General features: G+C 50.3%; 3 protein-coding genes across 9 annotated transcripts in view; 1 reads left to right on the forward strand and 2 right to left on the reverse strand.

The window, feature by feature from the left end:
* Nucleotides 1-415: 415 nt before the first annotated feature.
* On the reverse strand, nucleotides 416-15075 carry UHMK1 (U2AF homology motif kinase 1). Its single transcript, XM_009555802.2, is given in 10 exon segments — nucleotides 416-4160; nucleotides 4645-4733; nucleotides 5604-5702; nucleotides 8591-8667; nucleotides 9723-9817; nucleotides 10606-10797; nucleotides 13471-13763; nucleotides 14791-14941; nucleotides 14943-15045; nucleotides 15047-15075. Coding segments are annotated over 10 exon segments (1275 nt in total). The 3' UTR covers nucleotides 416-4013.
* A 784-nt stretch (nucleotides 15076-15859) lies between these two features.
* Nucleotides 15860-23909, reverse strand: part of NOS1AP (nitric oxide synthase 1 adaptor protein) — a 43653-nt gene continuing 35603 nt past the window's right edge. For 3 of the 7 annotated variants that reach the window (XM_054073835.1, XM_054073833.1, XM_054073838.1), the window contains 4 exons: nucleotides 23692-23857; nucleotides 22989-23138; nucleotides 17934-18195; nucleotides 15860-17853 (listed from right to left, as the gene is read on the reverse strand). In XM_054073835.1, coding sequence (XP_053929810.1) covers nucleotides 17361-17853; nucleotides 17934-18195; nucleotides 22989-23138; nucleotides 23692-23857 — 1071 coding nt within the window. In that variant the 3' untranslated portion in view covers nucleotides 15860-17360. Of the gene's footprint in view, nucleotides 17854-17933; nucleotides 18196-20092; nucleotides 23139-23691; nucleotides 23858-23909 lie in introns of those variants that run through there. The other 4 variants (XM_054073834.1, XM_054073836.1, XR_008451129.1 and 1 more) reach the window with 4 other exon arrangements.
* Nucleotides 18203-20081, forward strand: SPATA46 (spermatogenesis associated 46). Its single transcript, XM_054073845.1, is given in 2 exon segments — nucleotides 18203-19388; nucleotides 19390-20081. Coding segments are annotated over 2 exon segments (723 nt in total). The 5' UTR covers nucleotides 18203-18902; the 3' UTR covers nucleotides 19627-20081.

The raw sequence follows: 23909 nt of genomic DNA on the forward strand, positions 1-23909 counted from the left end.
CGGTGGCCACGTCAGCGGGCGGCGCCACCGCCCACCCGTCCCCTCGGTACGCCAGCGCGGCGGCAGCCCCTGTTCCGGCTGCTGGAAGCCGTGCAAGTCGCCGCCTCCCTCGGGGCGGCGGCCCACGTCAGCCGCGAGGTTTCCTCCCTCCTGACGTCACTTCGGAATCCACTACGCCAGAGCGGGGGCGGGCGGCTGTCCCCGTGGGACAGGACGGGAGGCGGAGCGGCTCCGGTCGCGGCAGGGGGCCGAGTGAGGGGCGGTCCAGGTGCCAGCCCCGTTACCCCCCGGGACGGACACCCTGGTGCATGGTGATGGAGGAGTTGCCCAGCTACAATTGCATTTCACCACCAGCTCCACGAGAAAAGCTGGCTGAGCCACTGGTCTGTACTGAAGCGTCGTTTATTCATCACCTGTATCAAGCACACATCTGCTCAGCAACGGTGCCTGTAGGGATACAATAGCTGACACCTAACCTGAAAGGAGGCACGTGGTTACAGGATCCGGCACAGTGGAAAGAAGTATACGAGCCCTCTAGAAAGACAACCTGGCACAGGGTGGTGCTCAGGCTTTGCTGTTAGGTGGTTGGAAACCATTGACATAAAAACTGGAACAGAACTAAGATCAGACCTGACTTGTGCTTCCGTCAGTGATTTAAAAACCAATTGTCCTTGCACACAACAAATAGGTGAAACTGTAAAGAACTTGCCCTCTCTCCTTGCTCCCAGACATTGGTGGCAGAGGAAGAATTCTATCCAGCCATTCTTCAATTGGCAGTGACAATTTTGTGTCAGATGTGCTACAAAATGCAACCACCACCAAGGAACAGCAGAGCATCAACTTGTTTTCCATTCACATACATACTTCAAGGGAACCCAGTGCCCTGGACTGCTTCCTTCCAGGGAGGAGGGCCAGATGTCCACCCTGGCATCCTGCCAGAGCAACGCAAGCCTTCTCTGGCTGTCTCTAGGGGCTTCATCTTTCATCCCTTTGCTCCCAAAAGCAGATTTCTTCCTCAAAGGCAGTTTGTGGGTTTTCACATCTTGCTGTTGACTAGCTAGGACTGCATAAGTCGATGCTACACCAAAGGCTGTTTGGAGGGAGCTGTGTCAGGAACACAGACCAAGAAACTGGTTTCAGTGAGCATTTGAGCAGAAAGCCTCAACACTTGTGCAGCTCAAGCTGGCAGTAGTTTGGAGATTAGGAAAGCCAGACCCATCCAGGCACACCCCACAAGAGATGCCTTGGAATGAATCACTGTGCACACTTCAGATACAATCTAGAGTTAAGAAAATTGGAGGTTTTAGCAAGGCTTAAACATATGCCAAGCCACCAAAAGCTCGCTGAGACACCTGAACAAGCTTCCACTTGATGGAAAAAGGCTTTGAAGGCAGAGAGTGAGGGATAATGATAAATGCTTTTGCTCCAAGGAGTTTCTAAACCTCCATGTGCCCCACAGCCTGCAGAGGGAAGCCAGCTCCTGGATCCAGTGACAGGACAGAGATCAGCATCTTCAACTCTTACCAGGACAGTGCTCAAGCTCATGAGCATCCAGACATAAAATATGGTGATAGGAATTTGCATCTTGATTTATTTAGCTTCTTTTAAAGCAAATGAATAAACTCCCAGCAAAACTCTGGTGGAACAGCTCTACCATGCTACAGCAACAGGTTGTAGCACCTCCCTAAATTAATTTATCCTGGCATGGCTCACTATCCAAAGCACAATTCTGACTGAGAGATGTGCTTGAAAGATGACACAGCAGCTCACAGTCCTAGACAAATACATCTCAGAACTTACAAGCATTTAAGTTCTGCCCCTGAACCCTGGCATCTCCCTGCCCCAGTACTGCTGTAGGAGACAGACCTCACACCTTGCACCAAGGGACTTAATGCTGCTGACACAATGGCATTTAACACATGAATTTCTAGGTCAAAGTGCTTTCAGTGGCTCAGCTTGCCAGAGGCAGCAACAACTCAGAGCTGAGGAGGTCAGTCAATACCAACCAACTCTTAGATTACTTTAAACACCGCTCTTCACATAGGAAAAATCCTCATCTAGTTAGTAACCCAATTCCTCCCAGACACTGAAGGTGCTTCACTGCAAGGACAGTTACATTAAAAGCAATGAATCACACATCCAATCTACGTGAAGCTGCTTTACAACTATGTACACCAAAGTATCATCATTCCCAGAAAAAGCCTGATCAACAAATCACACCTTAAAACTCATTGTGGAATATTCTTTTATTCCTGGAAAACCTACCATCTCAAAAGCAACAGAGAAATTCAAAGAAATTGGTCCTTTCTGGGGAAGTTTGGGAGAGGCCATGGTAGACAGGACTCTACACCAGCAATGAGGGGAACTTGGACTCGTGAAATGCTACAGACACTGGATCTCCTGAACACCAAAGGCGGCACAGGACAAAATTAAGGAACTTTTAAGTGCAGGATTCCAGCAAATACAGCATCAACAAGATACAAAAATTAAACTGCAAGGTAATTCAGGTGTTACTCCAGGGAAGGTTGAGATGGTTCAGGCAACTGCCCGCAAGTATTTCATTTGAAGAAAAGATTTCACAAGGGCTGTCCTTTTCATCAGAACTAGTACCAAGGCTGCAAGCCAAAATGTACTGATGCCTTTCTCCATAGTGCTGTTCTGCACTGCACTGCACTCACCAGAAGCAAAGCATCTATCCTTCCAGGGAGAAGGGTGCAGGGGTTTGCACACTCCTGGGAAATAGCCTACCCCATGACAGCAACCGTGTGAGCAAACTTGTGCCTATGCACCGATGCCACATGAGCAGAGAGTTCACTCCGAGGCAGCAGTGCTTGCCCACACTTTTTTCCTCCCAAACAACATTGTTGTTCCGGGCACTGGGAAAGACCTTCTCCTGGCCAGTCAAGTCTGATGACTGACCAAGCCCTTTCCATAGAGGATCTCAGATTGCCTCAGGCCCTTTGTGTAACCTACGAAGGACCAAAAGTGTCAGTGCTTCTAATCTACAAGTCTAATAGTTAATGCAAAACCAAAACACACAACACAGAAAAGTCAAGTGTGGGACCTATGACAGACAAGTATTTGTTCCTTCTTTAAAGATTCGCAGGGCAGGAGTCCTGCTGAGACACAAAGAATACTGCATGCTGTAGCATTCTTTTCCATAAGTATCACCTAAAGACACATATTACAAATTATTTGGCATCAGAGCTAGGGAGCATCAGTGCCAGAACAGGGTATGTGTTAGAAAGATGATTCCACATGACAGGGTTTTCACATCACTCAGGTTACAAAGTGCTTACAGATTGTGTTGGGACTGAGGCTGGCACTGCTCTGACAACACATACCCATCATCAGTCCCTGCCTAGCCCAGACATACAAGCAAGTTCAGATCACCACAGGCAGCGCCACCCGCACTGCCTAAGCCCAGGATGCCATCTGTGCAGGGTCAAATGGATGGCTCTTCCTGGGTCACAAGATGGCAACAGGGTAATGCCATAGGCTCAGCAGATGATTTCAACTGCCTCTCTCTGCTCTACGTGATATGAAGACTCAAAAGTCTTCCTGGTGTAGTTTAGAGAGGATGGCGATTCTGCTTCTTTATCACAGATATCAACAAAAGGCAGGGAAGCCTTCTTCCTCCTCCCTAGCACTGGAGGAGAGTAGATTTTTTATGTGAAAGCATCAAGTCTTGCTTCAAATCATTTAAAAGCGCTTGCCAAGATCTGCTCAGCCTCCCAGGCTCCCAATCACCACTACTGCCACCAGAGCACCTGCAAGGGCAAAGCCACTCAATGTAAATGAGCAAGCACAACACAAACAAGCACACGCTGAAAGCCATCTCAGCCTCCTCTGCACACCACAAAGCAGCAGTAAAGGTTTCAAAGCCCAGTTAAGTTCTTGCATCTCTCCTTCACAGATGACTCAAAAGCAGGGCTAGGAAGCTCTTTTGTACATTCAACTGTAAAACACATGAGGAAGAGGATCAAGACTACTCTTCTGATTGTTGCTACTGCTTACAGCAAGTTTTGGTACAGATATCCTCTCTTATAGGCACTCAGTGGGTAAAATGTAGCCACAACAAACTTGCCATCAAAAATCTTTCCAGTCAGCATTTTTTGGGCAGCTTTGGAATCACCAGCATTTGCATATTCAACAAAGACCTGAAAGAGAGAGGAGAAATAGGACTTCCAGTGTAGCCTCCCACCTGCCCCCTCCCATCCCTACAAAATCCTGAACAATTTTTTCCCCTCTATCCTTGGTTGAGTCCGGAGCAGTGGAGCTAAAAAGGATATAATTGAATCTCTGAACTGGAATTTCACCTCTTGCTCCTTGCTTCTAAAGGGAGCGCGTTTGGTAAGGTAGGAGGAAAGTATGATGATGCTCTACATCTCCAATGCTTCCTATCCCACTCGTTGGCTTCTTCCCTTCCCCAAAAAAATATCCCAGATCTCCTGCTAAAGTTGTTTGGGGACCTCCCAGGTTAGGTAACCTTACATAACCAGGAAGGAACTTCTGCTGTCCTCCAAGATAACAAGATATTTTTAGCACTATCATCAGCCAGGAGACATCCAGGAGCCAAGCAGCAGTCCTGCAGCAGGTGGAGTGTACATGGGAATACACAGCCCCTTCCCTCCATTCACTTACTTGGCCTTTACCAGGATTCTCCTTTGGAATAAGCAAGGAAACCACTGGTCCATATTTCTGACACTCGTCCCTTATGTCTTCCACGATATCTGAGAAAGGAAAGAGCAGGTGGTCTTTCACTTTGCAAACTAGAATGAGCCAAGAAACAAATGAAGGCCAGATGAACACATCAAGAACACTTAGTCAACATGCAGCCTTTTCCTCTAAATTCAAAATAAACAATTGAAAGGTGCCAGGGCAGAAGCTGACACTGTTTAATAGTCACATAACGAGACAGTGTTTGAACTGAGGCTCAGGAACACAGACCTGCAGGCAGTGAATCCCCGACAGCAGAGTTTGGAGCACATAGACTGCTTTTCCTTGCATACAAAGCCTGGCCGTCCAGGACTTAAAACATTTTGGATTTGTGGTTCTCTTTTTTTTTTCAGTAACGGTGCCTGGAGGAGGGGAACTAATGCAGCTGCTTTAGTTCTTTTTCAGCCTTTAAAAACTCTCATCACCAGAACTCTCTAGCTTTTGCCGCTCAGATTTGAGAGCAAGCAGACACACAAATTCCAGCAACGTGCCTTGCCACCTACTACGTATAGTTTTTGCTACAGTTTAAGAACTTCAAGTTCTCCACTGAGAAGTTCACTAGCAAACTTTTGAGGATCTGTGTTACTGAGCTTCAGAGTCCTCCACATGTCCAGCAGAAGCTCAGAGTCACAAGCACATTATTACAAGGTCTGTAAGCATTTAGCCAAAGAAGGAAACAAAACTAAGCTTTTTTTTTTTTTTAATCTGGGATCCTTCAAGAACTCACTATGTGCTCTCGTTTCTGTCTCTATCTCTTAGTTTACTGTCTGTTGGTGCAGTTGGCCCACTTCGTACCAGATCCTAGCTGAGCAGTTCTTTGTCCAAAGCCAAAAACAGTCTGTAAGATGACACTGCAGTATGGGAATTGCAGTGTTTGCACCAACCTTCATATTCTTCTTCGCACTGTAGAGAAGCATCACTTAGAACATTTAGCAGCCTCAGCACAGGTGTGGGGAGCATCACCAAATCTTCAATATGAGGAGCTGTTTGATACCCAAAGAATTGGAGAAAAGAAAATAAAAGTCCAAAGGAGCAATAAAGCAGGAATTTGACTCAATATGCACTATCATACACAAGCACTTACTGCTTTTTGCAGTACAGTTTTGCTTCCCTCCACTATTATCTGCATTTACAGCCTGTATTCTTGTTTCCAACTTATCTTCACCTATGCACTGAGACTCTTCCAAAGGGTTCAGTGCATTCTGTAATTACACTGAGGCCAGCACCTGAAATTGCTTTTAAATTTAGACAGCTAGCAGAAATTTAGACTAGAGTTAGACTACTTAGCTCAGATTCACGAGCTGATGTGATCTCAAGAGCTATGCTAGTTGAGCAGACTTCCCTGTATATATAGAGATGTGGGAAGATGAAAGAACTACTTTGCAACCCGCCTCTCTTATTACAACTACCAGACAAGCTAAAAACAGGCGAGCCAGCTTCTGTAATTCCAATTCTTAAGCTATGCTAAGAGACAAGCCTTATCTTTCTGTGGGATATCATTCAGTTCTTCCCTAAACACCATGTAAACTTGCCCCCTTCAAAATCCAATGGCAATGCACTGTTTTGAAGACCACCGCACAGTTTTGCAACAGAAATGAGGAAAACTACTTAGTTACTCAAACCATGTAGAATAAGGCATACCCACAGGATGGGTAAGCAGCAATCCTGTGAAGAACTTCACAGGAGCAGAAATAAAGTCCAGTGCTGTGGGGTGCTTGGCTCTGGAAAACAGGCAGCTCCAGGATGGCATGGAACAGTATGGACACTACTGTGGAAGCAGGAAACAGTCAAGGTGGACAGACAAATGTCAAAGTACAAGAGTCACATCCAAGAGGACACACAGTCCTCTTGAAACTCAAAGCAGAAGGGACAGTGTCACTTATCCAGGAACAAAAGCTTGATTTCATGTTCCTGAAAAGGACTGGTAGGCCAGTCATGAATTTAAGACCTGGGTGCCCAACTTGCAGTACTTGGAGAGTGTTAACATTTTCATTTGTATTGGCAGCTGGAGCAGCTGAACACAATAGCAGCACCACACAGTTCTCACACCTGACAGTGAAAGAGAGAGGGAGGAAATGGCTCCAATTCTCTAAGCTTTCTGACTATGCTTACAAAGACAGCAGGCTATTATTATTTCCTTGGAAATACTTTTTCAAGCTAAGTACACCACATGTATGAGGGCACTGACATCTCTGCCAGATGTAGACAGAAGATGCCAATTTCGTAATGCAAGAGGCAACGACAGGCAAGCATACTCACTAGAATCTCATCCTGCCTGAAGTGGAAGAAAAGTCCTTATGAAAAGCTTAGAAGATGAAAGGCCTCATCAGTCTAGACAATGCCCAGACAGTGCTCAGGGACAGCCCTTTGAAGAAAGGTGCTTCAGATAACCAGGCATGTTCCAGGTCCAAGCAGACCTCTGGGACCATTCTTCCACAGAACTGTTTGTAACCAAGAGACAACATCAGACAAACTGGGAACTGAAAGAACATTGAAGCGTCACCCTGGTCTTACATGCTGCCCACTTTGTTCAAGTAAGTCTGCCCTTCATTTCATATGTCTTTCTTCAGAGAGGGAGACAAACTAAACCATATGACTCAGAGCCATCTGGTCTCCCTATAACCAAAACACAAATGCATTTCTTGGAATACCCTTCTGACCTAGGAGGTACTTCCTGTCCAGATCCCTTTGCTCCTCTTCAAAATACCAGCCACACTGACAACACAGAGGGCTGCAGCCTGCAAGGACCTCAAGAAAGGAGCTGATGAACTGGTAAGTGAAGACTTGGCTTTAAATGACAACTAAAGCCATCCTCAGCTGTCTTTGCTCTAAACAGAACTACTGTGTCCAAGTAAAAGGCAGCGACAGATCATTTTCTGACTTCCCAGGAAGGCAACAGTAAAACCTTCTTTGTGCAGACAAGCTTATGTACAAGTTTGGCAAAGAAGAGAACTCAGCAACTAAGAAAAACTGAAGCTGTTGTATGAACTTGTAGCACTAACCACAGAAGCACCTTCCAAGATACAGTTTGAAGTCTGTGTGTTTAAAACTAGTACAGAAAGCACTGCCAGTATACTATTCCCTCTGCCCTAAAGCAATACTGACTGCAAGGTTTCGCTCCTTTCACAGAAGATGGCTTTGATTACAACAGTCCCAGTTTCTGAGATGCAAGAGAAGCTTGAAAACAGGAAAGGGTTTGTTACCTAATACACAGGAATGACAGTATCTTGACAGGACCTCAAGAGACAATACTTACCCTTTGTGGCAAGGTACACCAAGCAGCTGAAGAAAAGCAGGGCTGAGATTCAAGGGAAAGTGCTAGCCCAGAAGCTGTATGCCCAAAACATTAATCTATGCTGCAGAAAAGCTGGATGCAGAGCTCTTCACTGTATTCAGCTTGTGCAGAGGGTGCAGCAGCAGATGCCACCACCAGCCACTGCCCGTCTCTCACATTCCTAGCTTCTGAATTGGGAAACTCTTGGCATAAGAGAAAACATCTATCTACCACAAATAGAACTGCACTCTTCAAAAGGACCTTAACGATCACAATATTAGGGAAGTACCTTGGTTATTTCTGTCCCCTCAGATGAATGCTGCTGCCAATACACTCTTGGTCAGTTTGATCTGGGCAGAATTTACTGGGAGTCCAACCAGGGAAAAGCAACAGTCTGCAGGGCTAGAGGGGCAGGGCAGCACTGAGAATACAAGCATTGCTCTGACCTGCCTGCTGTGGTACCGCAGACAGCCTGCGAGCACTGCAAAGAGCAAAGGAGTAGCATCAAGGCCAGAACCAGAAACAATATAACTTAACTGCACTCTGTGTTGCTTCCAGGACATGCTGAGAAAGCCACAAGCAACACGCACAGCTTACCAAAGGGAATGCTGAAGAATGGGCTGCATAAAGCCTTCTCAGCAGAGGCTCGCTTTTCTTGGTCACAATGAAGCATGCTGGAAAAGAAGAGATACCCTTATGCTCTTGCAGGTAACATTCCTGCATCAACAAATTCAACGCAAGCTGGGAGCCAGTATAGAGCAACACCCTATCATCTTTGGGGTGTTTATGGTTCAAAGAGATATGAGGAGCATGTCTTCCAATTCACAGTTTAAGTACACCAGAAGGATTCCCTGAAAGCATTTTTGGTACATGGTACATGGCTTTCCTTCTCGGAGTCTTTCAGCACTGAATGATGGTAATTGCTCACTTACAAGTTCACAAGGAACATGGCATGTTCCAGCTCCCCAAGCCGTTCATCAGCCTACACCTCAGACACAAAGGCAGTCTCATGAAAGCAACTACACCCTGAGGAGCTCCCACATCTTTCCACAAAAGGGATTCAAAGCAGGTAATAGCTCAGAGCTTGCCTGAGAAGATTTCCTATTTTACTCTCATCCAACCAAATGATGATATGATTCTATGTAGTGGATAGGTATGGTGGGACTCTTGTGATCTCAAAGGTCTTTTCCAACCAAACAACTCTATGATTTACCAGTGGGTCCTGATGCTATTTCTGCCAAGTTGTGTCTTCATTCACTCTTTAACCTCAAAGGAGCCACAGGACAGCAAAAACAATCCCCTCAGCAGACCGCTCAGTACAGAACAGCACAAATGCATTTGAATCTTGACACCAGTGGAGAAGCAGCACTGTGTGCCGTCCTCCCTTGTTTCTGACCACACTCCCCCAAAGCAGCGAAATCTCCAGTTTTCTTCAAATATAACCTCACTGGCAGGAAGTGTAAAGCACTGGAACAGCAAATGATGAACATCATGACTAACATTCTTTATGCGCTTACTGCAAACTGTGCCATAATCAGAGGAGCTGCTAATGCTTGCACTCATTACTATCACAGTGACAGGGAGATTTTTTAAAAAAAGAAAAAAAAAAGTGCTAGGTGTGGGCTCTAAGTCACCAAGAACAAGGCATGAGACTTTACAGAGCACATCTTTAAGCAACAGTTAATAATTATGTTAACAGTTAACAGTTATAATTATTATGATAAGATACCTTTTGATAAGGTCTCTGAGGTGATAAGCTGGAATGGCTGAATTAACCACCCCTTCACTGGCAAATATGCGATCAATGATGGCAGAACTGTTTGTCTGGAAAGAAAAATAAACAGCGTTCAGGGAGGAAAAAAAGGCCAGCCCAAAGCTTGCAATACCTCATCATTTTCTGGACCGGATGCACGGGGCTCTGGTACCGTGGTGATGTGCAAAAGACCTCCAACGCTCCAGCCTCACATGTTAAACCTGCAGGCCCACATCAGATGATGTTTTTCCCATCTGCCTGTGCAAAAGCTGGAAATTTCCATACGCAGAGAGATTTCCTGTTACTGTGGATGTTATGATGCTGAAAGAATACTCTTACTGGGAAGCAGGAGCACAGAACAAAAACTATTTCATACAGGACAGGGGACAGAATCAGGCCCTAGGCTCACAACACAGTCTTCCTGGTTTTCTCAAGATATAGGCTTACAAGAAGAACCCTAAATTAGAGCTAAGGTTAGACTAAAACCAACAAATAATTGCTGTCACTGTGCTGCTGAACTAGCTGGTAGATATCCATTTTGTTCTTCCTTCTGAGGCACGCTACAGCTAGTGGAACTCACCTCCCAAATCTTGGCAAGACACAGGCTCCAAGCACACGACTCCTGGAACCCTCAGCTTTCAGTAATGTAAACACAGGCACCTTTTCAGACACACCAGTCCCACAGGGCAGGTGCGTCTTTAAAGCTCCAGAACCCTAATTCTCAAGGCAATAGGATTAGAGAAATACCCTGGAAACGCTCTCTAGTTGCCAGGTGCTACTTCACAAATCCAGGTTCCAAACAGAAAGCAAGAGGACTAGTTTGGTGCAAGGAAAAAGACCCACAGCAGCTCTCGCTCACCTTCCATTCCTGAGATTGGACTGTATGTTTCAGTTTCATTCCTGAGAACATTTCCAGTAAAACGATTCCCAGACTCCACAGATCCACAGCAGAGGTACACTCTGTTTCGCTCTGGAGCCCTGCCTGCGCCAGGCAGTTCTGTAGTTCTGCCTCTGGAGCCCGATACCCATCTGTTTGAATATATTTCACATCCTACAGAAGATCAAACAAACACAAAAAGTAAATGTTCCATGTTCAGGTTCTCTGCTCCATCCTTAAATCAGTTCACAGAGGTCCTGCCAAATGGGTTACCAAAATATTGCTAAACTAACAGAAAACGTTGTACAGCCAGTTGTGTCAGACAGGTAGTTCAACTCCCTGTACTGCTGTGCTGAGGGGGAAAAACAAGACTGGAAGAGAAAATGTCTCCCAGAAAACAAAATGTCTCCCACTAACATCCCATCTCTCTGAAGTACAGTACTGCTGGGAAGAAGAGTCTGGATGTCACTATGGGCTGGCCCACTAACCTTCTCATAAGCACAGAAGATGCTAGCAGTTTAAGGATAAGGGTCCAACACTGACAACAAAAGGCACAAACAGCCTGGTCTGAACAGTGTAAATCTGTAACAGCTTCCATTATTCAACTACCGATGTTCTCAGGAACAAAACATTAGAAGAACAAAGGAGGCACCTAACACTCAGACAATGAAATTGCTAGAGGTGCTTCCCACACAACTTTTTCTCCTCCTGACAGCCAGAAGTGCTGCAGTCATCAACACCTGCCCAGCTGCCATGTCTGGCAGAGTAAAATACAATGTCCACATGCTGCCTGCTTAAAATAAAATAGGAAATTACAGAATAACACAAGTGCTAGGTGTAGGGGTTGCTCTGAAGGTCTCCAGTCCAGCCTCCTGCTCACAGTCAATTACCAGTCAGTAAGCTGTGGCTCCGTCTAGCTCAGCCTTGTAAGTGTCCAAAGACTGCATGCTGTGTCTTTTGAACACAGGAGGGCTTGTTTTAGACACACTGATGCAACTCAAGGAATGACAGAAGAATAAGATGAAGGATTAGGAACCAGGGGAATGTATTCAAACCAAAATCATCTGGTTCTCTGTTTGAAAATAAAGTTTACAAATGACATTTTCAGGGAACAGAGCTCAGAAGTGTTTTATGAACTTAAAAAAATTGATACACAAATTGCTCATCAGTGTCCCTCCTGCTATGAGCAACAAGCAGAACCTCTGGCACAGCAAAAGCGGTTTAGCAGTCCCAAAAAATATTACAAGATAGAGAAAATACTGTGGTCAATGCCAAATTGCAAACTGGAATTTTACTCTAAAACATTTTGAGAGATGGAAGTGGAAGAGACCTTTCTCTATATACAGCCACCCTCTGTTAAACAGTAACAGCAGGAAAAGTTAAGCAAGGATAAGCTTAGCAGAGCTGTCACAAATAAAAGCAGTATAGCCTTGACTCAGATAAGGGAATTGTGCATGTATGCTGCTGCTGCCCAAGGTGGGAGAGGAAGCTGATACCCGCTGCACACTGAAAGCTGGGTTGGAAGGTTCACACGCATAGCTAATGTGTTCCTGAGAACAGGCAAAGGAAACAGCCCAAAGAAAGCAGATTGGAAGGAAACAGAAGCATATAAAACACCCGATCAGCTATTATGGAGTAACTAACAGAGCACGCAACAAAACACAGACCTGAATTAAAAAACATATCTGCATTAGACAATGCGAGAATGTTTACTGCTGATAGGCAGCAGCAGATTAGCAGCACAAATCAGCATTCATCCAAGAATGCGGGAGAACTAATAACACAGAGGACTTGTCAAGAAGTACAAACATTAAAACCATCTCCTATACCAAAGGATGTAGAGGCAGATAATCCACCACACAATCCTGTGATATTCACAGATCAGTGGGCTGTACCATGAATACCAGGTAAACCAGTGAAAAAAGGATATGAACTTAAAACCTCTAAATGAGGAGAGAGCATGGAGTAGGAACAATCCAGGACAATACCTGCACAGAAAAATCAGTTTACTAGACTTAACTGCCCATCACACAGTGACTAAAGACAAATTTGCTAAGAGGCTACCTGATGAAAAAGCTGATGAAAGGAAGCTCTGTCAGGCCAACAGCAGAAGCTCCTGAGGCTCTGCTTTTATCAGAAGCCACGGAAAAGAATAAAAAGGGGAAGGACAAACTTACAAAACCCAGTATCACCAAAAAAAAAAAAAAAAAAAAGCGGCACAATGAAGAGGGAGTGAACGCAAACAGGAAAAAGCAGAGCAGAGCAAGCAGAGATCTGTCTGTTAGTAAAAAAACTCCACAAGCAGAGTGTGGGCTTTCATTAACACAATAGCATAGGAAACAAACATCCAGACTTCCTAAAAAAAGGAAGCTGCTGAAGACACAACAGAAGTAAAGAAAAGCACGAGGACACTGCCAGAGATAGTGCCATTGACTGGGGAGGCTGATGGTAAAGCCTGGATTACTCCTACACTTGATATGGGACGATAAAAGGAAATTCTAGAGATCTGGGTGTTCCCACTTGTCTGGACACATAAAAACTAGCAAACATTCCATGAAGCCAAGACACTACTTTTTTCAGTGCATCATTAACTTTTGAATCCATGTCAATGTGTAGTGCAAAGGCTGAAATATCAACAGAAACCAGAGATATATGAGGAGAATGGGAACAAGAGCTGCTGTTTCTGGGGCCAGTCAACATTTCAGCCTTTTCCAAGAAACCCTCAGCACCAGCTCAGCTACTATTCTGATCAGATTACGTCAACTACTACCCTCACAAACTGAAAGCATCACAGACCCACACAATTCAATACAGAGCCAAGTGCTTTGACAGCAGCACATTTCAAACCTGATTCCCCTCTTTGAAGCTAAGTCCAAAGTCAATGAGCTTAAAGCACTCCTCCTCTGCACTCCACAGGATGTTGCGTGGCTTGAGGTCTGCATGCACATAGCCTTTGTGGTGCAGGAATGCCAGGGCTTCAAGAACGTCTCGGGCGCAGTGCTGGATCATCCACATGGAGCAGCCCTGATTGCTGGAATGCAGCAGCAGCTCGGACACACTGATGTCCAGCAGCTCCAGGAGGAGACAACGAGATGGGCCATGTGCAGAGTAGTGGTTGGTGAACACACCATACAGCGTCACTACAGTGAGACACATTGACAAGCATTTGTAATGAGCAATTACACAGTTATCATGCTCCACTGGTCTCCATGAATGCCCAGACTACCACAAAAGCTGCAGGAGGCATCTCATCTGTTTTACAAAAGTGTGATATACAGAGAGCTGGAGAATCAAACTTCAGGGAAACAACAGCCATGCCACCCCTGCAGGCTTCGGAGGGCAGACACATACTGGAAGACCCTGCTACAGCAACGCAGGCAGGTGCTCTTGCTTGGAAGGACAATCTCTGTGACACGGATATGCAGGTCCCAGTGGGTAAAATGGAAGTACTACCGCTCGCTTTGAGACATCTGCCAATCTCTTCCTGTGTGTCACAATATTAAAAAACGTTTCACACAGACAAAAAAACAGAATTGGGAGAACCTGGAGGCCTCCAGCAGCTGTCTCTGATGCACTGGCTTGCTCCCTTCCCATGCCCACTCCCACACAGGCAGGCAGTTCGGGGCTCCTGGCAGAGCCACGCCAACGCTGCCCCAGTGCTGCTCCGCAGGCTCTTGCCGGGGCGACTCCAGCAGCCCTGCTGAGTGCAGGACTTGGGATGCCCTGCCTGGAGCAACCGACTCTGTCCGTCCGAAGTGTAGCGCCCAACTCCTGCCTCCTCATGCCCACCCCGGGGAGGTGACCCCCAGGCCCCTAGCCGCGGGGGAGGGGAGTTCCCAGTCCCGTCTGCCCAAACTGGGGTACCGAAAAGCACCCACCGCAGCGACGGCCGCTTTGAGGTGTGGGAGGCAGGGGTCCCTCACGCCTGTCCGCCCAGAGGTGCCAGCACGCCGGTCTGGGGGCCGCTAGCCCCGCCCGCGGGGCCAGTTTGGGGGGCGAACCTGTATTCCCAAAAAGATTGGGGGGACCCCTCCCCCTCTGTTGGAGTTGCCCTTTTTCCGGCTGCGGGGGAGGATGCTTTAGAGACACCGGGTTGCAGCGGGGCGGAGGGATCCCGGGGATAGGGGAGGCGGGAAGGGAGGCTGCCAGGGACTCGGGTGCCGTTACCGATGTTGCGGTGCCCGCGGAGGTGCTCGAGCGCCGCGCGCTCCTTGCGGAAGCCGTACTCGGCGCAGTCGGCGGCCGGCCGGGCGCCGGGGCGGCGCGAGGGACCGGGCCGTGGCTGGGGCGGCACGAACTCCTTGACGGCGCCCGGGGGGGGCCCGCGGGTCCCCACAGCAGCGCACCCGGTAGACGGAAGCCGAGGAGCCGCTGCCTAGAGGCGCTTGCACTTCCCACAGCCGGCCCAGAGCCTCCAGCAGCGGCCGCCGCGCCCCACAGGCACCCCGACATGGCGCTACCTCACATCGCCGTCCCGCCACTCGCTCCTCGCCGCCGCGCCATCCCCGCGCCTCGCCGCCGCTGCCCTCCGCCGCCATGACACCGGAAACGGGGCGGGGCGGCCCCCGGCGGCGGGGCGGAGCCGCGGCCTTGGGTTGGAGTAGAGGTCCCGCAGCCTCGGCCCGGGCGCCAGGTGGGAATGCGGTCTCCTTGTTGCAGAACCGTGTCATTCCCCCCAACCGGGGCACCGCACGGCACTGCTGCGGTGATGATTGGACCGGATGATCTGAAGAGGTCTTTTCCAGCCTTAACGAGTCTATGAAAATTCCCCGAGTGTTCCCCGGCTCCCTGTGGCCATGCCTCTGCCCAGGCTCCTGGGATAGGGGTGGCCCTTTGTAGCTGCCAGGCCTCCGGCACCACTTTGTGGAGGTATTTCCTTTAACTGAGTGGCTTTAACAGACCAGAGCCTGTCATCCTATGCAATCACCCCAGCAAGCTTAGTCCTGAAGGGAGGTTTCCCTGGCACCCCTCAGCCTCACAGGGATGCTGCCTCACTCTATTCTGCAGCCCCATGCAGGAGCATCCAGCTGGTCCCCAGCCTTGTCAGGAGGCTTGGGTGCTATACTGAGCTGGTGCAGGTGGTCCTCTCCCACTGAGGGTCTTCTATGGGTCAGTGGGTAAAGAAAAAAATAAACTATCATGCAGTCTGCATCTTTTGTCCCAAACGATACACACACCCTAGACAACATAAATAGAGAGACTGAAGAGGCAGTGAGGTTCCCTTGTGAATGCGCCAAGTTTGGAAGATGCTGGTTTCTCAAAGAGGGGTTACAAGCCCCTACTTCTGTCAGCGAACACAATGCAGTGTAGGTCTAGCATACACACATACATACAGAGATTTCTGTCTGTGCGGTGGCAGTGGCCATGCACAACATAATCACATTGTACACAGGGTATGTTATACCTCAGCACATACCGCCAGCTGGCCATGGGCTCTGTGCAGCCCTGACATCTCCTTTGCTCTTCAGCAGGGCCTTCCTGGGAAAAGAGTGCTGCAGAGTCCCAGTGTCACCACAGCACCTGCCAGGCCGACAGGCAAGCAGGGTTACCCCCAGGGCAAAGAGATCCCTGCTCATAGACTCCTTCCTTCAGTAGGAACACGGCTTTAAGTGGTCGAAGACACTTTTTCACTCAGCTGCCCTGTGTGGCCCAGGAGGGCCTGCAAGCAGGTGAGCCCCACACAAGAACCCCTAGCTTCCTCCAGCCCAAATCTGGTCTCTAGATTTTCTTCTCAAAACCAATTTTGCGATGAGGATGCACATTAAAGCTCCAACCAAAAAGTGCCACCTCACAACTGCTTCCTTGCAGAGGTCCACAGCTGGTTAACCTCTCCTGTAATTCATAAGGAATACAAGCATTAAAGGAACACATGGCTTTTTGTGTCCCAGTCTTGTGAAGACATCACCATACCAGGAAACAAAGGAGAGTGGTTGTGCTGGCTCCTATGGAGTGCACTGCCTGCCTGAGCAGGTTGGTCTGGTCTGAGGTGGCTGAGGTGAGACCAGAAAACATGCAAGAGTTGGACAGGGGGTCTCATGAGGAACTCCAGAACCTGCTGGTCAGCATCTGCATGGCCCCAGGCATCCAACACTGCTCCCTGACAGAGCCTGTACCACAAGCAGGTCTTGTGGGGCTCCGCTGCAATGAGATGGCACTGGGCAGAGTAATGCCAAGGAACTGGCACATGGAGAAGGCCCAGGGGATGTCTGCCATGCTGGGTCCCTGGCACCAGAGCTGGTGAGCCTGCAGGCACAGCACACTGGGATAGGGTTTCTCAGCAAGCACAGAACATGAGCTAGAAAAATCCTCCAGACTGGAGCAGCCACTGCAAACACAAGGAACTGTATGGTTCACCTGCCCTTGCAGAGCTGACTGGGCTGGAGGCAGGATTTTGCTCTGCATCTGTGGACAAGAACAAAGGCTGCTAGGTGAGCCACCCTCAGTCCCCAACTCAGCATGTCCCCTGGCTGCAGACAGGATGGTGGCACCATGGCAGGATGAGAGCTTTGCAATGACTGAGGTGAACGGGCCAGGGATGGGGCTGCAGAAGCTATTGAAGGATGAGCTGTGGCCATACCAGGAATCTGGAGAGAAGTGAGGTGTCATGGCTTCCCATACCTCATGCTAAGGCAGCAGTGGTTCCTGCTGCCTCAGGGCTCCTCTCTCTCCAAAATAACAACTCCAAAACTTGCACATAGCAGCAAAATATGTGTTTGGGAAAGCCAGCTCTCCCACTGCTACTCAAAGGACAGCAGGTCAGGATGGGACCCCTCCACCTCCCAGTTGTTGGTGTGTGGCTCTGTCTGCTCTGTGCTTCCCAGTGCCTCACACTCCAGCCCTGGTCTCTGTGAAGGCTTCTCCATGCAGGGTGATGTCTCTGAACCCCTCTCGCCTGCTCTCCAGTGGCTCTCCAGGCTGCCCTTATGGATGAGGTCAGGCACGGGGAGGGCACTGGTGGGCTGATTCCCGCTTGGCTCTGGAGTGCCAGTTATACTTGGAACCTCAGAGCACTCCGGAGGGAACAGGTCCCTTAACCCTAGTCGCTCATCTGCGGGGTCAATGTGGTCTGTGGGCAGTTCAGGGGGCTCCTCTGTGCTGCTGCTTGGGCTGGTTCCTGCTGGCTGTGGTGCAATGAGCATGTCCTGAGGAGTCTTCAGGGCACGCAGTGCCCGCTTCTTAGTGATGGAAGGTGGGGGGTCCAGCCGGGGGAAGGTATCAAGCCCTACAGCCCTGCAAGCACAGAGAAGTCATGTACAGCTCCATGCTGAGGCCTCTTCAGGCTGTGGGGTGCAGGCCCTGGGGACACTCACCCATCCTTGCTGGCTGGCTGTCCTGCACCTAGCATGGCCTTGGCATTCAGTTTCATCACCCCCACAGTGGGGAGGCCAGCGGGCTCCTTACGGTGCAGGAGGTCATTCACCTTGGCCCCCATGGCTTTTCCCAGGTTGCGGAGATGCTGGCTGCCAGCAGGGCAGGAAGGCTGTGGCAGGGCACCCACTGTGGCAGGGATGTGCTGTGGTTGTGGAGTTGGTGCTGTGCTGGCACTGGAGTTCTCAAACATGCTCTGGTCCACTGCAGGCGAAAAGGGAACAGAGAAGGGGTGTGAGACAGGCTGGAGATGGGCCCTGGCAGAGACAGCATGTCCCAGAGCTGCCTGACAGCTCCCAGCCTGGCAGCATGGGACACATAATTTGGGGGACAGGGAGGCTGCTCCAGCACCTCTGCAGAGGCAGTGGGCAGCTGGGTCACATCAGGGCTTAGCAGGGCAGTGCATGCAATAGGGACAGCATGAGATGAGATGGGGTAGCAGTGAGCCCAGGGCTTCATGCTGGCATTGCCAACACACCAAAGAGCTTCTCTTACCTGACACCAAGTGACTTAGGAAGCAGGTTGTGGAGACAGAGAGAGAGAGAGAGAGAATTTAGCAAGGGAATAGCAAGGGGGCAGAGGGCCTTTCCCTTCCGCTTAGCCTCCCATAGCACTGCAAGGGCCTGCAGGCAGATGGGCCATGCAGGGGTTTGGCTGGGCATGTCCTCCTGTGTGTGTGGGGAAAGGGGACTGGGTGTGTCTGTGGCAGTGGGTAATTTCCGAGGATGGGGGCAGGAGGGGGGGGGAAGGGGTTTCTCTGCAGTCACACCCCACCTCTGAGCTACGCTGCTTTCTCCCACAGGTCTTCCCAGCAGAAATCATCACAGCTGTGGGTGTTGCCCCTAGGAGAGCCAGTTTAGCCCCTTCATTGTTGCCCCTGTGCCAGAGGAGCTCTCTGTGGGACAGCTCCAATGGGCCGCTGGGTGAGCCTTGTGCTGAGCCAGTGCCTCAGTGCCCATCAGCATTTTGTGCCAATCAGTCTGTCCCTGCATCCCATGTGCGGAGGGATGGTGTCCTTTGTGCTGGGGGGATGCACCGGGACAGAGCCAGCCACCTCTGCACTCCATGGAGACAGAGAGGAAGGGTCCCCAGTCCCAGTCCCAACCCCATGGAAGGCCAGGCAGACCCTTTCCTCCACAGCTTCCAGCCCTGCAGCCCCACCAGGCAATGAGGTCCTTGCCTGCACCATCTACAGGCCCTGGTTCTCACTCTACAGCTACTTCATGAGCACCAAAGAAGCCACCCAGCAGCACCTGGGAAGCCTTTCCTCCAGCACCCAGGAGTCTGAGGAGCCTGACAACCTCTCAGAGACTGTCTGCTCCTTCTCTAACTCCTTGGATGAGACTCAACCCTGGGAGAGTGGCCGATTGGCCAGCAGCAGTGTCAGCATCACAGTTTGGCGACATCCTCACTGTTTCCCAGTGGCAGCCAGTGCCCCAGCATGGCTACTGGTGTGTGTCATGCTGCCACCTCTTCCCTACGCTGTGGTTGATCAAGACCCACATCCAGCACAGCTTTCAGGAGGGCTACAGCTGCAAGGTGTAGTACCGAAGGCTCAAGGTCCTGCGGGAGAAGGAGGAGAAGGAGCAGAAGGCTCCAGCCCCTGGGGTGCTCTCCCATATAGCTCTCCACTAGCCAGGCAGCTGCCACGGGAGGGCACTGTTCCATCACTCCAGCCAGGGGCAGAATAAACTGTTTCAGGAGCATCTGGCCCCGTATTCCTGTTGCTCTTGCCTACACTACACTTCTGTCATCCTTTTAAGAGAGGATTTTTCCCAATTTACATTTCTTAGCAGCCAAACATCTTCCAAGCCCCTAAAAGCACTGCTTAGCACCTCTACATCACCATGGGGTACTCTGCAGATGCTGGGAACCTCCCAGCACCCTCGAGCTGCTGGGTCAGCCCCAAGATAAGCCTGTCCTGTGCAGTGGCTGAAAGGGAAGGCTAAACGCCCCCTACTCCCAACAACATTCAGGGCACCTTGCTCTCATGGGCATCCTGCAGCTCGCACTGCAAACAAGGGTCCTGCAGGTGAGGATGCTTAGGTTGGAGAGGGTGCAAGGCCAAGGGGTGCCACTGCCAATGCTGGCTCCTGTCATGGAGGGGGAAAGAAATACAGAAAAAGACAGTCAGTGAGAAGGAAGAGACAACAGAAAGCTTTGAGAAATAGAAAGATTTATTTAGCAAAAGCCAGTTATGACAACACTCAAGGGTTAAGTGCACTTACATTGACAGATAGACTGAGTCAACAGTTAGTTACAGACAGTTGTAGGAAAAGAAAGGACAAAAAATATAGCTATAAATCCCCAGTCAAGGCCCATAACAAAAGAGGCTAGGGAGGCATCTTAGAGGCAGCGCTGAGTTAGGAGGGGGATCATTTACACATGTACAGCTGCACTCCGGCAGGACGCTGGTAGGGTCCCACCCAGCTCCAGATGCTGGCAGGGTCCCACACAGCTCCAGCAGCACCCCCGCAACCGGTGGGGCACCTGCCACTGTCCCCTGTGGGCAGAGTGCTGAGCAGGAGCTCAAGCCTGCAGCTGGTCATGACAGTTCCTTGCAGGGCACCAACTGGGTTGCACCGTGTAGCTGGGCTGAACAGGAGTGGTGGCATGGGGAGATGGCGCAGCCCTGCCTGCCTCCAGGCAGCCCAGCCTGGAAGAGACCCCCTGCTGCTGCTGCTCCTTCCAGTCTCTCCCTTTGTCCACCTTGCACGTACAGCTGAGCTCCTGCTATCCCCCCTCCTGCATGATCTGTCTGTCCACATGGAAATCCCTCTCTCAGCTCACCCATACATCCTTACCCTGCCTGCGCCATGTTTTCTGAATGTTGCCATTCCCACTCTCTCTCCTGGCAGAGACTAGCCTCCCACTCCATGCCTTCATCTCTGGCTGTGGCAAGGTGGCAGTGGGATGCTGAGGCTGGCACACAGCAGCATAAGACAGGGTATACAGAGGTATTAGGGGCCAGAGCACAGGAGCTCCCAGGTCACCCTGAACCAGTACCCACTCCTGCTCCATCCCCTCTGTAGCTAGTGTAAGGACTCCCCTGGACACAAGGCCAGTGCTGGAGACACTGAACCATGTCCTTACTTCTCACTAGGACTTCCTAGTTCCTCACAGAATCCATCCTCCTCCTGTGGTGGAAGGTTCATAGCACAGCTTGTACCAGTCCCAGGGATCTCACCTATACCCCACTCCTTGGCAGAAAGAAGTGATGGACCTTCCTGAGCAGCCAGGCTAAGCCCTGGAGAAGAGCAAGAGCTTGTGCCTGAGAAATACTCAGCTAGTGGTTAGTAACAGGCAGATCTAGCAGAGACAGAGCTATCAAATGTGGGAGCAGCAAGGAAGCAACAAAGCAGAGAAGCAGCAGTATAGGAGGATGGATGGTGAGGAAGATAAATGTGCCAATCCCCACCTCCTTGTTGAGTGTTTCTATAATAAGCAAGGGGAACATCAGGGCTCTGGTTCATACCCCTTCAGTCTCAGAGGCTGCAGCAACAGGCAGCTGATAAACATGTTTGCAGAAAAGGAACAAGCTCAGGCTCCCTTGGACGGCCCCACAGGTGGCTCTCAGCAATGGGCATCTTGGGGTCTGGTGGGGGATCCTGAGATCTTGGATTCACTTTTCTGGAGGATGCAAACCAGATACGTGAATAGGCATCCCTGCAGACACCAGCAGTTTGCTCCCCTTTGAGGGGTGGCAAGCATACCCATCCCTGCACACAGCTGATGCTAGCACTGCATCCTCCAGCCCTGGTCTAGGGGCAAACAACTGCTTGGAAATGGGAGGGCTTGTCTATAAAGCAAAGTGGAGAGCGTTTAGTGGCAGTGGGTGCAGGGAAGTGCTTGAAAAAGTGATTTGAGAGTACCAGAAAGGCTTTGAAACATGACCCTGCCTTGCTCCATGTTGAGTCATGCCTTCCTCTCTGCTCCACAGCCCAGCAGAGGAGCAAGCAATGTCCATGCACCTTTCACCCACCTCAGGCAGGGAAAAACACTGTCCTGAATTGCCAGAGACATCACTACCCCGCCAAGAGCTGCCTGTGCCCAGCCATTCTGCATAACCTCATCTCAGCCCTACAGCCGCCCCTTCCTAAGCTCGTCCTAACCATCCCTTGCTGCCTCACCTCTCACTCACACAAACCCACGTGACAGTGCACTGCTACCAAATCTAACCATCCCTGACAGCATGGCCCAGGCCTTATCTCCCACCCTCTCCACCACACAGAGCACCAGACCCCCCTGCAGCAGCTTTGTCCCTGCCTACCACTCCGTGCTGGTTCCTCACTCATTCTCGTCCCTGCTCACTGCCATGTACCTGCTCTCTTGTTCCCTCAACAAAAAAAGTCCTTTGCCTTACCGTGTCCCCACCAGCAGCAGTGACTAATCTGGCAGGTAATTCTTGCTTCTTCCTGACCTCAAACACAGCTTGCAAGGGGACAGGGACCATGAGAGTAGCACAAGCAGCTGTCAGCTCGTTGTCTGATGCGAAGCAGGGATGCTCCAGCTCAGCACACAAGGCCACGCATGCTGGAGTAAGCATGCCTGGTGCACCCTCTTGGCATGGCTCCATCCTCACCTCCACACACCTCCTGTCTGTGTGCTGGAAGTCTTTTGCTCTCTCCTCTGTCCTCTCTTCCCTCCAGGCTGTCTCATCCCTGCCAGGGTCAGAGGACTACAGCAAGGGTCTGCCCCAGCTTCAGTGGGTCTCAGCTGCTCCACACCACCTCCTGCTAACCCCTACACTGCAATCTCATCCTCCAGGCTGTCACCCAGGTCCTGCCTGGACTGGACATGGAGCAGGTGTGGCGGTTCCTCCTGGGACCAGGAGTCATGATCCTCACTTTCGTCCGTGTTGGACTCGTACTCGGAGGCGATGCCTGACTCGCGGAACTTGATGAGCTCCAAGCTGCCCAGCGCTGGCTCTGGGGCAGGTGGCCCCGAATCTGGCAGAAAGTGGTAGCACTCCAGCTTCACCAGACAGTCGTTCCTACCTATGGGGCTGCCCAGAGTGCTGGGGAAGCCCGAGCTGGGGCCCAGTGGTGGTGGGTGGGTGTCCTCGAGCTGTGGGGTGGTTGGATCGCAGAGGACAGGGAGGATGTTGGAGCGGAAGGTGATCTCCAGCAGACTGTCCTGGGAGCCTGCTGCAAGAGAAGAGCACAGCTGAGGGACAGACAGTGCCAGCTTGACTTGCCTGGGCATCCCCTGGCCACTACAGCTGGCTGCAGACTGTTCAGAAGACAATGGTTCAGGGCCATCTGTGTGTCAGCCTCCCTATCACCACCATTTTAGAGGGGGTTACTTGGTGCAACTTGGTGCCAGGAGATTCTGCTGGTCAGAAAAATGCCAGTTTTGCTGGATAAGCAGCTAACTGTCTCCTACTCCAGCTCCTCTGGGGAGCTAATGGCCACTTTTGCTGGAGAGGAAGGTCAAGGAGGGGCTCTTTGGCAGGTAAGGAGCTGACCATATAACCACAGGGAAAAGTGGACATTCAGCTGATGGCTGTGCAGTTGCCTGTCCATAAAGCACTCCCCATGTCCCCTCCCATGCTGCATGCAAGCACCCTGCACATGCACAAAATCTGCAAGATTTTGCACTCTCTGCACATGCACAAAATCCCCAAGAGAAACACTCACACGCATGTTCTCCACAGACCCAGCTACATGTGAGAGGAGAGCAAGGGGTAGGAGCACTTACTGTTGGTGTTCCCTGACAGCTTCAGCTCCAGCTCCTGCACCTGTTTGACGAGGAGTGAGATGTGCTGCAGCAAGTCCTTGTTTTGGAGCAGGAGTTGGTGCACACGAGCCTGGGCTTCCAGCCGCGCTGATGCCTCTGCAGCCAGCTGGTCCTTCAGCAAGTGGACCTGTGTAACAGAATGGAGTGTCTGAGCACGTGTGAGATGCTGCTCAAGGGCT

Source organism: Cuculus canorus, chromosome 8 (genome assembly GCF_017976375.1).
Source record: "Cuculus canorus isolate bCucCan1 chromosome 8, bCucCan1.pri, whole genome shotgun sequence".
Classification (NCBI taxonomy): domain Eukaryota; kingdom Metazoa; phylum Chordata; class Aves; order Cuculiformes; family Cuculidae; genus Cuculus; species Cuculus canorus.